Below are 13192 nucleotides of genomic sequence, written 5' to 3'. Positions count from 1 at the left end.
TCAGAGGCCTTCTGAACAAATGGACTTAGAAACAGGTTCCTGTTCTTTGGATCTCCCCACTCCTAAGCCATTCCAAAAAGGTCTGTTTTAATTATAACAGTTATTACTATGTACATAGAAGGAAGGTGAGGTCTGACTTTGTATGTGTCGTAAGCAATTAACCCTTTCCAAATGGAGTTGACTGAGGACACACAGAAAGAAAGAAGGGAAACAGATTATGAAGAAAGTTTGGCTTTACCTTCTGATCATTTTGATCCTTTACTTCTCTGAAAAACCGAATATCTTTGATCAATCTGGATTTAATGTGTTCATCATACATAAATTGACTAAAGATATAAAACTTCTTTCTTAAAAATTGATATGTGAAATTGACCTAGGGAAAACAAGCAAAATCGGCCATTAATGTAGACCTTGACAAAACCAAAAGTTAAAAACATGTAACTGAAAAAGCAGTTACTACTTACCTGTAACAGGTGCTATCTAGGGACATCATGCAGATATTCTCACATGTGTGTGTGATGTTATCCTCGGAACCCAGTATGGAGAGTATAAAAAGTGTACTGTCATCCGACTGCAGTTCTAACATACTAGTGGGAAGTGATTTTATGGTCACTCCCGAATACCACTGTTAGGCCCCCCCCCCAACCTTATGGAAGTTTGGATTGATAGGGTTTAGCTCTTAGGAGTTTTAATATAAAAACATATTTTAAAAAATATATAAAATAAATTATTAATTTAAAAATATTTATTAAAAATTATAATTAATCAATTGAAAAAACTAATAGAGAACCATTAGGACGAAGAGGTTTTTGAACCAGTGAGGTAGCTCACAAATATAGCCTGCTTGAAAGCTAATGAACAACGGCAGGCTGAAGTCTGAGGCTCTTTCCTCCCTTCCTTTTGATATCCTTTGAGCTGAATGGAAACCTTAGTTAAAAAATTAAATTCCTTTTGAGTAGGGAACAAGTGAATATATACCATATCCTAGGTGTTTGGAGTGTTGAATAATTAGTTCCCTTGGGGTTGTGTGATTTTAGAGTGTTTCACTTGGGAATTTAAATAGTGGGGTTCCCCAGGGGTCTGTGCTGGGACCACTGCCTTTTAACATATTTATCAATTATCTAGAGATGGGAATAACTAGTGAAATAATTAAAATTTGCTGATGACAAAGTTGTTCAAAGTTGTTAATTAGCAAGAAGATTGTGAAAAATTGCAAGAGGATCTGGTGAGATGGGGCATCAAAATGGCAGATAATGTTTAATGTGAGCAAGTGCAAAGTGATGCATGTAGGAAAAAGGAACCTGAACTATAGCTACGTGATGCTGGGTTCTATGTTAGAAGTCACTACCCAGGAAAAGGATCTAGGTGTTATTGTTGAGAATACATTAAAACCCTCAGCTCAAGGTGCAGTGGTGGCTAAGAAAGCAAATAGAATGTTAGGAATTATCAGGAAAGGAATGGAAAACAAAGAATAGAATGTTAGGAATTATCAGGAAAGGAATGGAAAACAAAGATGAAATTATAATAAAGTCCTTGTATCTCTCTATGGTACAGCCTCACCTTGAATACTGGGCACAATTCTGGTCGTCATTATCTCAAAAAAGATAATAGCAGAATTAGAAAAGGTACACAGAAGGGTGATGAAAATGATAAAAGGGATAGAACAACTTCCCTATGAGAAAAGGCTAAAGCGGTTAGGGCTCTTCAGCTTGAAGAAGAGACGGCTCAAGGATGATATGAAAGAGGTCTATAAAATACTGAGCGGAGTAGAAAGGGTGGATGTGAATCACTTGTTCATGCTTTCGGACTAGGGAGCATGTGATAAAGCTAAGTAGTAGATTTAAAACAATCCAGAGAAAATATTTCTTCACACAACATGTAATTAAACGCTGCTATCTTTTGCCGAATAATGTGGTGAAATCAGTTAGCTTAGCGAGGTTTAAATAAAGTTTGGATCATTTCCTAAAAAAAGAAGTCTGTAGGCCATTATTGAGGCTTGGGGTAATCCACTGTTTATTTCTAGGATAAGCAGCATAAAATCTGTTTTACTACATGGAATCTAGCTAGGTACTTGGGGACATGGGTTAGCCACTGTTGGGATACTGGACTTGATGGACCTTCAGTCTGTTCCAGTATGGCAATTCTTATGTTCTTAAAATAACATCTCATGGGGACATGAAACTTTTGGTGTCAGGGTCCAATTTCTAGGTGTTACAGCAATTTGCCCCCTAGAATTTACCAAGTCCTGAAATAAAATTACGTATCATTTTACAGGGTTAATAATACTTTTGGAATCGATTACAAACTGCTCTCCTGTAAATTTTCCTTGCACCTTGAAGACAACATATATTAGTAGTTATTAATCACCTCGCTCACTGGACTAGCACAAATGTCATTCCGCATATCCAATACCTGCATGAGCTATTTTGTGATACTTCCAAATATGGTGGCTCCCAAAGCTTTAACTAAATGGCTAGGGAGATACTTAAAGATAAAAATTTAATATTTGTTCCTTGTGCAAATGCTAAGGACAGTCATAGGTTATTATGAAATACTGAACAGCACAGAAGGTACAGCTTTCTAATGGAAGATTAGGTTCTTACCTTGGTAATCTTTTTGTTAGGAGATATAGAATTCTGTACTGAAGCTGTTGTCCTCCTATACTTGCGAACTTTGCAGAAGGGTGTCACTCAAATCTCTCAACTCCTCCCCTTCACCAGTAGAGAATAGCTCCCTCTTCAGTTAGTACCAAAGCAATCGAACTCCACTAAAACAGAAGAAAAGAGAGAGGGTCACAGGGAACTTCCCCAAAACAAACTACATTTCTGTTCTGCTCTGTAAATCATGACACAGGAACAATGATTAACAATAATTATAATGAACGCAAATGTAGGGGTATCCAGGCACCAACCTGTTATGTGGAACAAGCACTATTCTATAAGGATAAAAAGTAAAGCTGTAATATCTTTTCTTTTTTTAACTCATCCAAATGATAGGAAAAGAAGACCTATGATGGACACCAGGAATGTCCAAGACAGTATATAGGTGAATCAGAAGTCTACACAGGGTGGGCTGTACAGAATCCTATGTCTAACAGAAAGAAGATTACCGAGGTAAGAACCTAATCTTCCATTCTGTTGCAAAGACATAGGATTCTGTACTGAAGCTGACATATCAAAGCAGTGCCAGACATCTAGGGAGGGATAGATGAACCTGCCCGCAGCACTGAGGACCCTAAAGTGGCATCCTCTCAGACTGCCACATCCTCTCTATAGAATCTTGTAAAGATAGGAAGAGTAGACCGAGTAGCTACTCTACAGATTTAATTGGGTGGAACAGCCTGGGACTCTGCCCAAAAAGGGGCAAATACTTCTAGTCGAATGTGCTGTAACAGAGATAGGTGGCAGTTTTCCACAGGCAATATATGAAACACAGAAACATAGGAATATGATGACAGATAAAGGCCAAAGGGCCCATCCAGTATCTCCTCCTTTTCCTAAGAGATCCCACGTGCCTGTCCCATACTTTTTGAATTCAGACACAGTCTTTGTTTCCACCACCTCTACTGGAAGCCTATTCTATGCATCTACCACCCTTTCTGTATAAAAGTATTTTTTTAGATTACTCCTGAGCCTATCACTTTTTAACTTCATCTTATGCTCTCATTCCAGAGCTTCCTTTCAAATGAAAGAGGCCCGGCTCAGGTGCATTTATGCCATGTAGGTATTTAAATGTCGATCATATCTCTCTTCTGCCTTTCCTCCAAAGTATACATATAGAGATCTCTAAGTCTGTCCAAATATGCCTTATGATGAAGACCAGTGACCATTTAGTAGCCTTCCTCTGAACTGACTCCATCCTGTTTATATCTTTTTGAAAATGTGGTCTCCAGAATTGTACAGCATGAAGAAAGAAGAAACAACTTGCCTCGAAACTACAAACAGTACAGCAGGAGAGGCAAGGGAGAAATCTAATCAGCCAAGGAAAGCTGTCTTTATTCAAAAAAATACAAGTCCCAACAAGGATCCCAGTTTCGGCACCCAAAGCAATTCTTTTACATTGGCGGTTACAGTGGTAGTCGGTGGTAAAGAGGGATGAAGCCTTGAAAAAGCTATCTAGGCGAAAAACATGTCGGCTTTGACATCCCTTATAAACGCTGACATCTCGAGCTAAGAGGACTTAGCCACAGCTTTAAGCTAAGTATAAAAATATAAATAAATTTAAAAAGTCTAAAAAACATTTAGCTCTATGAAAAAGATCATTAGACCCAGTGACGAGCAGACACGTAAAGCTCAGGACAATGAAAGGTTTGAGTCCTGAGTGGTGCCACTGAGGGTCGGTAAAAATCTAATACGGTTGCTTGTTTAGCAGGAAAGAAATTATTTCCTAGCTACTACATTGACGATATTACTATAGTCATCCCTCTTATCAGTTTGTCTCCTGAATTTATTAATTTCCTTACATCCATTATAAATCAGATTGAGCTTTGGATGACAGCTTTTAAATTGAAATGAAATAAGGAAAAAACTAAATTTTTTTTAGCAACACCTAATGACAAGCTCAAAGAAACAATGATACAGGTGAATGGGTTGGATTATAAGTTAGAACAATCTATAAAAATATTGGGGGTTATGTTGGATAAACATCTTACATTGGAAACTCATACTAATTTTCTGACTAAGAAATGTTTCTAAGTGCTTTGGAAGCTCCGCACCATTAAGAAGTACTTTGACAAAACTTCTTTTCGGCTGTTGGTGCAATCCTCCATTTTAAGTATTCTTGACTACTGTAATATCGTATATTTAGGGGCACCTATGAAAATTTTAAAGAGACAAAGTAGTTCAAAATACTGCGACCCCGCCTTATTTACGGTTTTTAAAAATGGGAACATGTCTCTCCTTCCTACCTGAAACTACACTGGTTGCCAGTGGAGTTCAGAGTGCTGTTCAAGTTTTCATACATCTGTTACAAAGTAGTGTTCGGTCTGTCACCAGGTTACTTACTTTCTCACTTTTCTTGGAGTCATTCTAATAAAAACCACACGGAGAGTGCAGTTATTGACATATCCTTCTGTAAAATCCTGCCATTATAAGAAGTTCCATGATAGAACCTTTTCTTTCCAGGCCGCCAAATTGAATACTTGGCTTGGTAAAATGATGTTAGAAGCTTCTTCTTATTTAGATTTTAGGACATTGTTAAAGACTTATTTATTCAATAAGCTGCTATCTTAATGGTTTTCTTTTAACTTAATCATGTTTTTATCACTTTTTATCACTTGCATTTCTATCCATATGGCATGCTTTTTATTCTGATGCACTATTGAAATGTATATATAGCTCCTTGTTGTATTTCACCAGGATACTTTGATGGAATTGTATGTATTGTTTCCTGTGTTGTGAGCCGCTTAAAACCTCTCCGGTATGGCGGCATACAAATACATTATTATTATTATTTAATATGGAATAAAATAAACATGCAAACAGAGCTGACTTGACAGACAAAATAATTTTGCACAATTTTTGTCCATATCAGAGAGCATTAAAACAGTTTCATCTAATGCAGCGTTAAAATGCAGCCTGATACACTAAAACAACGCATAAAATAAAACTGTGTCAATGATGAGGAAATAATACTGTATTTACTTAAATAACTCATATCACTTCCCTGTGTATACAATAAATCACTAATGCCTACCGTTGTGCTCATAATTCCTGTACCATGTGTTCGAATGGAATTTGCAATGTGTCGGATATTGATAGTATTCAAATGCTTGTTATTGCTTGTCCTCTCAATGAAGATCTACAAAAGAAATCAGCTAGCAAAGGTCATTCACATGTTGACATCATGGAACAAAAAATGCATTCGTATATACGCTGGAGAATGTAAAATGCCATCTCACCTGGTTATTGAGATTATAGAGGTATCGAGATACAAATACATGAATGTTTCTCATGATTTCTAGGACATCCAATCCCTGAAACAGAATGCACAAAAAAGTGTTCCTATCTTAGCAACTTTAAAGCATTTTTAAGAGGTCCATTGTGCATTGATAAAGCAATATACTACAAGATTTGAAGTCAACTTGCTCATTTACTTTGTTTTTAACCTAGAGCTTCCCATACCTATGTTAGTGAGCACACAGCCTACTGGTTTTTGGGAGAACCACAACAATATACATGAAAGATATGCATATGTCAGTATACAGTATACAAATTTATATTATACAAACTTAGGTGGCTGTGGGCTCATCTGCATATATTTGGGAAGCCCTAGACCAGGGCTGCCAAAGTCCGGTCCTCGAGATCTACTGGCAGGTCAGGTTTTCAGGATATCCACAATGAATATGCATGAGAGAGATTTGCCTGTACTGCCTTCTTGGTATGCAAATCTCTCTCATGCATGTTCATTGTGGATATCCTGAAAACCTGGCCTGCCACTAGATCTTGAGAACCAGACTTGAGCAGCCCTGCCCTAGACAAAGACCAAAAAGTGTTGCAATGAAATATAAAGAATTGCTTGTTTCAGTAAACAATGAATATTATACACCACCTTAGATACTATGATTCTGGTAGGTCTATGGAAAATAAAATAAACAGAAGAATGAAATGTATATTCAAATGAGGTCAAATCAAGGAAGGGACAAAAGCGCATACACACAAAAGTATTGTATGTATATTCATCTGTATACTGTACAGATCATTTTTACTGTGACTGAATGCTAAGCAAACTGAATCTCATTCTAAAGATAAGATTTTACAGGGTAGAAGCTAAAGGGTCAGTGTTCAAAAAAGTGCAAGTCATTTAACAGAGGGTAATTTTATAACCAGATGCCTATTATGTAAACACAATATAAACATATGTGCCTTTATAAACTAGGCTTCCAGAACCAGCCTCAGTCAACTTAATGCTCTCATATAAAGTAAAGGGGATGGTATTTGATATACTACTTTTCTGTGTACCGTATTTTTCGCTCCATAAGACGCACCTGACCATAAGACACAATCTAGATTTAGGAGGAAAACAAGAAAAAAAACCATCTGAACCAAATTGTGCACACAGCCTCCCTCACTCCCTGCCAGGCTCTGCACCCTGTCCCCCCCCTTCCCTGCCAAGCTTTGTACCCTGTCCCCCCTCCCTACTAAGCTCTGTACCCTGTCCCCCTCTTCTCTGCCAGGCTCTATACTCTGTCCCACTGCCCTGAAATGTAACCTGCTCCCCCCCCCCTCACCTCTGGTGGTCTAGTGGTAGGCTGGGACAGGAAGCTTATTTCCAAAAGCTAACATTTAAATTAATAAGTGTAAAATAAAATACTTTTTTCTACCTTTGTTGTGCCCAACACTTTTTTTTGGTAATTTACTGGTGTCTCTCTTCTGTTTTTATCTGTTTCTTCTGTTTGTGCAGGGTCTCCTGTCCCTCTGACATTTCTTCTATTCCCAGGTCCACCATCCTTGTTCTTATCTCTCCCCATGTTCAGCTTCTCCCCCGTCTCTTCCTTTCTTCTAAAGATCCCCTCCCCCCACTCCCAAGGCCACTCCCTAAGGCCATATATCTTTCCGGCCCCCGATGCTGGCATCTTTTCCCCTATTTTCCTACTCCAATGTAGTCCCTTTCTTTCCTCTCCACCTGCTCTTCCCCATCCCCATGTTCCTCCTTACTACTCTGGCAGCAGCGAGTCCCGCAAAAACTGATGCAGCCATTCAAAAAGCGGGGCGGGCCCAGGCAGCAGTGCAGAAAGCACACTCCTGCCATCCCATACACCGCTTGACCACCAGGCTTAAGGGACGTTAAAAAAGGTACTATGGGGCAGGGGGTGTTTTAAAAGGAAGGGCCAGCGGGCAGGCTGTATTTTTAAAGGGCAGGTGGGCGGCGTTTTAAAAAGGGAGGAGAGGGGTCGTCTTTCGCTCCATAAAACGCACCCACTTCTCCACCCCGTTTTTGGGGGTGGAAAAAGTGCGTCTTATGGAGCAAAAAATACGGTAGTTACAATTAAAGCAGTTTACTTTTTTTTTTTTTTTTTGACAGGTACTTATTTTATGCCTGGGGCAATGAAGTGTTAAGTGACTTGCCCAGTCACAAGGAGCTGCAGTGGGAATCTAACCCACAATGAGAGAATGACACAGGGACAGAGTTTGTCTCTGTCCCCATGGGCTCTGTCCCCACGGGCACTGCCCCCCATCCCTGTAGGCTCCATCTCCATCTCTGCCCCGTCCTATCCCCACAGACTCTGTCCTCATTTGCACAAGCTTTGAACACTTATGATTTTATATTTAAATCTTTTTTTAAAGTGTAAGTGTAAAAAATGAACAATATTCTGAATAACTGTTTATAAATCATAAATAGAGCCTTATTTGATTTTGGTACAACTGTCTCAAAGATTCATCTGGGAAGGCAATTGGATTATTTTTCAGACATAGAGGAGAACTTAAACAGTGTAGTGGATGAACAGGAAAATAAGTGTCTATTAAATCTTAGAAATGTTCCTTGATGCCAGCAATGGTGGATAAATCTATTGTAGTAACAGTAAGATGCTTAAGCAGCTGGCTACATGATGGAAGGCTGTTGCAGATGGCAGACAAGACACAAACGATGTCATTTAACAGTAGTTTGTCAAAATCCAAAAACAGCTTCAGCAGGTTTTTTTTTATCATTGAAGTCAGTTGTCAATTGTCTAAATGTGTTAAGTTTTTACATATTGATACTAGTTTCAAGATTTTTGAAGAATGACATGGGGACAAAGTTTGTTTCTGTTCCTATCCCCACCCCATCCCCACAGGCTCTGTCCCAATCCTTGCTCCACGAGTATCTGTTCTTATGTCATTCTTTGCTCACCACCTGTGGGTGCTGAGGCAATTGCTCTAACCACTAGGCCACTCCTCTATTTCAAAGTATATCTGTTCTGAGGCAAATATAATTATGTGTACCTTTTATACTGGCATGCATATATTTTATAAAAGTATTTATGTACTATGTTACTCAGCCCAAATGCTGCCCCCACAACAGCTAAACACAAGGGGCCTGATTCTATAAGTGGCACTAGATCGGGAATGCCTAGCTGAGTTTCACACAGAACCCAAAATTGTTTAATGAGCTTAATTGGTGTGGTATGCTATATAGTAGTACATCTGGATTATTGGCATGCAGCAGTATATCTGTAATGTTGTCGCTTGCTATTTGGTGATGCTGTTTTTCTGTGATTGTATGCTTTTGTTTTTAAATGTGTATATTTTGGAACCCACCTAAGTTTAGGCAGGCTACAATTTTTTAAATATATAAATAAAATACCCTTGTGCAATTTTATAAACAGACATTTTTCACAAGTAAAACATGATTTCTAAAATCACTCGGATTGGTTTTCATTTAATTACAGCCAGCTAGATTTTTAGCTTAAAATACACTCTCAATCTTGCCAGCTAAACATTTGTCTGGCTAAATTTAGCTGGAGCTCAGAACGGTTCACATGAATTTATTCAGGTACTCAAGCATTTTCCCTGTCTGTCCCAGCAGGCTCACAATCTAACTAATGTACCTGGGCCAAAGGGGGGATTAAGTGACTTGGCAAGGGTCACAAGGAGCAGCATGGGTTTGAACTCACAACCCCTGGGTACTAAGGCTATAGCTTTAACCACTGCACCACAATCTCCCCATTTCTAGCTGACTGTCTTCTTCCACCCATGCCAATTATTAAACAAAGTATAAGGCCGTCAGCCTACCCACCCCCATACCATAATCCTTCTAAGGTTAAAAAAAATTCTGCATTGGGATTCAACAGTTTCCCCCCTCTAACTCTTGCCATTATGTTAAAATGTGGAAGAGGTACTGACAAGCCTCCCCCCCTCCCCTCTAACCATCACTCCCAACCTCATGAGAGCTTGATGGCAGCTGTTCCAACAGTCCTCCCCCAACAATGATTCTCATTCTGGACACCAAGATCTAATCTAATCAAAATATTTCTATTCCGCTTAACCAATCAGCTCAAGGCGGATTACAATAAGTATAATTCAAATACAAAATGTCTTTTTCATAGGGCAACAAGAAATAAGATGAAGTGGTGCAGTAATATCCTCCTTATAGCCCAACTTAGGAAGGACTTGTTGGTCTTTCTTTTTTGAACTTTTATGGCTTTGTGGGAGGAAGGGGGATGGATTTCAGCTCCTTGTCTGGCTATCACTGAGTAGGAGGAAGAAGGATTAGATCTGATCAGCCAGTTATACATCTGCTAGGGCAGCACCTAGATTTAGCCAGTTCAGTTAAAATCCTTGGTTAATGATTGACAGTAAACTGTCCTACCGCCTTCAAACTAGTACAGTTAAGAACTGTTTTTTCAAGCTCAGAATGATCAGATCCTTAGCAAACATTCTTGACCATCAGTCTCTCAACATTCTAATTCACTCCCTTATTATTTCCAAGCTTGGCTATTGTAATTCCTTATATAACTGTGTCTGTCAAAAAGCCATCCGACGGCTACAATTAATACAAAACACTGCCATAAAAATTATAACGAACAAGATGAAACTTGATCACGTTCCCCCTTGCTAAAGAGTGCACACTGGCTACCAATTCATCATTGAATTACATACAAAATTGCTTTAATTTCCTTTAAAACCATGAACACCGTACCTGCCTTCATTCATAAGCTGCTCATCCTTCATGATCCTTTGAGAACCTTAAGATCAGCATCTCAGCACCTTCTTCACGACCCATCTTTAAAAATCATTTGCAACTATAGTCCCTACAATTTGGAACTCTTTACCTTCACATTTAAGGTCTGAGAAAAATGAAGATAAATTTAAGGGAAACCTTAAAAGTTTCCTGTTTAAAGATGCATATAAATGCTAAATGATCTCTGGGTCCACCCTTGACGATTTCTGTATTAATCACATTCAATATTGAAATAATTTCTCTCATTGCCCTCTTGATTTTAACCTTAATTGTACTCTTTTCTTTTTAAATTGTATTTCTGCGTAATATCCTTTTGTTTTCATGTAAGTTACATCTTGTCGTTAACAAGTATGTTAATTGTTCCCCATTTTAATTTTTTAATTGTTAAACGCTTAGAATTTATGATTACCATTTCATCAAATTTTAACAAATTTGAACTTGAAATTAGGTGACTATTGCTGAAAATAAGCACTAGGCCCCTAGATTTCTCCTCCTGACCAAATCCTCCCTTAGGCCTGCCAAGAATTTGGCTGGCTAAAGGCTAAGCCCCATATATTTTCAAGGTTTTGATCTAAACAAGTCCTTACTTAGCCAACTAAATGTTAGAAAATGGGCCACTAAGTATTCATGAAACTATAAAGTATACACATTAAAGAAATACATTTTGTAATTATTCTACATTAAAAGCTTTAAATAAATCGCACAACAATGCAAACATCTTAATGAGAAATTGCCTGATCATGCAAACCACACACCTGTTCTAAAGTCTGACTTGGCAGGTGTGCCTCTGTCATAATTAAGCCATAACGCTGAGTTGCTAGGTTTCCTCATTTCACTGTATGTGGCCCAGTCATGAAGAGCTACTGTTGTTAGGTTGTAGAAGGTCTTGTCTAGGTAGTGTGTCACATAAGCTACATAAATAAATCAACAAAAAAGAAACACAATGACATGATCCACAACATTCCACAATCAATGCACAAGAACAAAAATGTAAAAAGCTTCACTGCAACATAACAAGGGTTTAATAGCCCCAGGTTAAGTGAATGGGGGAAGGAAAAGAAGCAGCAGTATCAAGGTAAAATAATATTCTGGAAGTAACAATCAAGTTCAATGAAAATAAGCTTGCAACAAAAAGCAAAGATACTGATTTGTAGCAGGTGTTCTCCGAGGACAGCAGGTATATATTCTCACATGTTGAAGACGTCACCCACAGAACCTGGTACAAACACTACCAAGTGTACTGTTGCTTTAAATCCTTAGGCAGTGCCCACACTGTGTTTATGGAAGTGTCTTCCCGCCCAATGTCAGCATGCAGGACTGATAGTTCAATAATAAAAAAAAAGCTAAGAAGCCAACTAAGGGAGGTGGGCAGGTTATGAGAATATATGCTTGTTATCCTCCAAAACCCCCCGCTATAAGTATCTTTGCTTTCTCCAAAGACAAGCAGGCATAATATGCTCACATGTGGGACTCCCAAGCTGCCAGGGTCATGTCTCTGTTAGAGGTTTAATACTGAACACGAGCCTGGTGAAACACAACAGGGCTAGAGGGAAAGTTGAAACTCAAGTAGAGAAAAGATTCTACAGTATTGCTTGTCTGAACCAATCATCATCTCCTAGTAGGACTGTTTGGGTTCTTTGGTGAAGGAAGGAGGTGAACCACTGGAGGGCAGAGTCCTTGATTCTGAGGTCACAGAGTCTGGATAAGAGGAGGTGGTGGTCGATAGTGTCAAAGGCAGCGCTGAGGTCAAGTAGGACCAGTAAGGCATCGCTGCCTTTGTTGAGTATCAACCAGCTGTCATCTATGATATCCAGGAGTACTGACTCTGTGCTGTGGCCTGTTCGGAAGCCAGATTGTGCGGGGGACAAGGCAGCTTGTTCTTCTATGAAAGGATGTAATTGGTGAAGCACTATTTGTTCTAGGAGTTTGGAGACAAATGGGAGGTTGGAGACTGGCCGGTAGTTGCTGGGTTCCTTAGGGTCGAGGGCAGGTTTTTTTGAGTGTGGGTTTGATAATAGCCGACTTCTAGCTGAGTGGTACTGTCCCCGTGGAGAGGGAGGAATTAATGATGGGGAGGATAGATTCCTTATAAACTCAAAACAAGCCCCACATGGCCTTAAACATACAACCAACAGCATTCACACTCCCCAAAGAAAAAGGGAAAGAGAAAAAGAAAAGAAGTGGAGAAAAAGGCCTCAGTTCAGCTTCATTTGGCCAAAAAAACTCCACTCCTACGAAAGCTGTTAATCTGTTTATATGTAAATGCTGAAAAATAGGCCAAAAACAAGGCAACTAAAGTAGCCTGCCAGGTGGTATCAAACAGCATGCCTAATACAGATGAAAATCAGTGGGTGAATGTAACAAAAGGCAGTATAGTCCAGCTCATAACATCCACAGCAAAAGCAAGAAAAAATAACTTAGCTGCTAATGGCTTCCAAATCCAGGCCAGGCAGTCCTTACACCCAACGGGGAACCTGGCCTGGCCTGGTTAGTAAGGGCGAACAGTTGTTTGGATATGGCTGTGACTTTCTGT

The 13192-nt window shown here is 39.1% G+C and overlaps 1 protein-coding gene across 1 annotated transcript in view; it reads right to left on the bottom strand.

Moving 5' to 3' along the window:
• WASHC4 (WASH complex subunit 4) overlaps positions 1–13192 on the bottom strand; it is a 220004-nt gene that overhangs the window by 81152 nt on the left and 125660 nt on the right. The window contains 5 exon segments of the mRNA XM_033950810.1: positions 239–373; positions 5695–5799; positions 5900–5974; positions 11415–11483; positions 11485–11570. Coding sequence (XP_033806701.1) covers positions 239–373; positions 5695–5799; positions 5900–5974; positions 11415–11483; positions 11485–11570 — 470 coding nt within the window.

The sequence above is a fragment of the Geotrypetes seraphini genome, chromosome 7, assembly GCF_902459505.1.
Source record: "Geotrypetes seraphini chromosome 7, aGeoSer1.1, whole genome shotgun sequence".
NCBI classification, from domain to species: Eukaryota; Metazoa; Chordata; class Amphibia; order Gymnophiona; family Dermophiidae; genus Geotrypetes; species Geotrypetes seraphini.
Note: the sequence above shows the minus strand (reverse complement) of the source record. Positions and strands in the feature narration are given on the sequence as shown.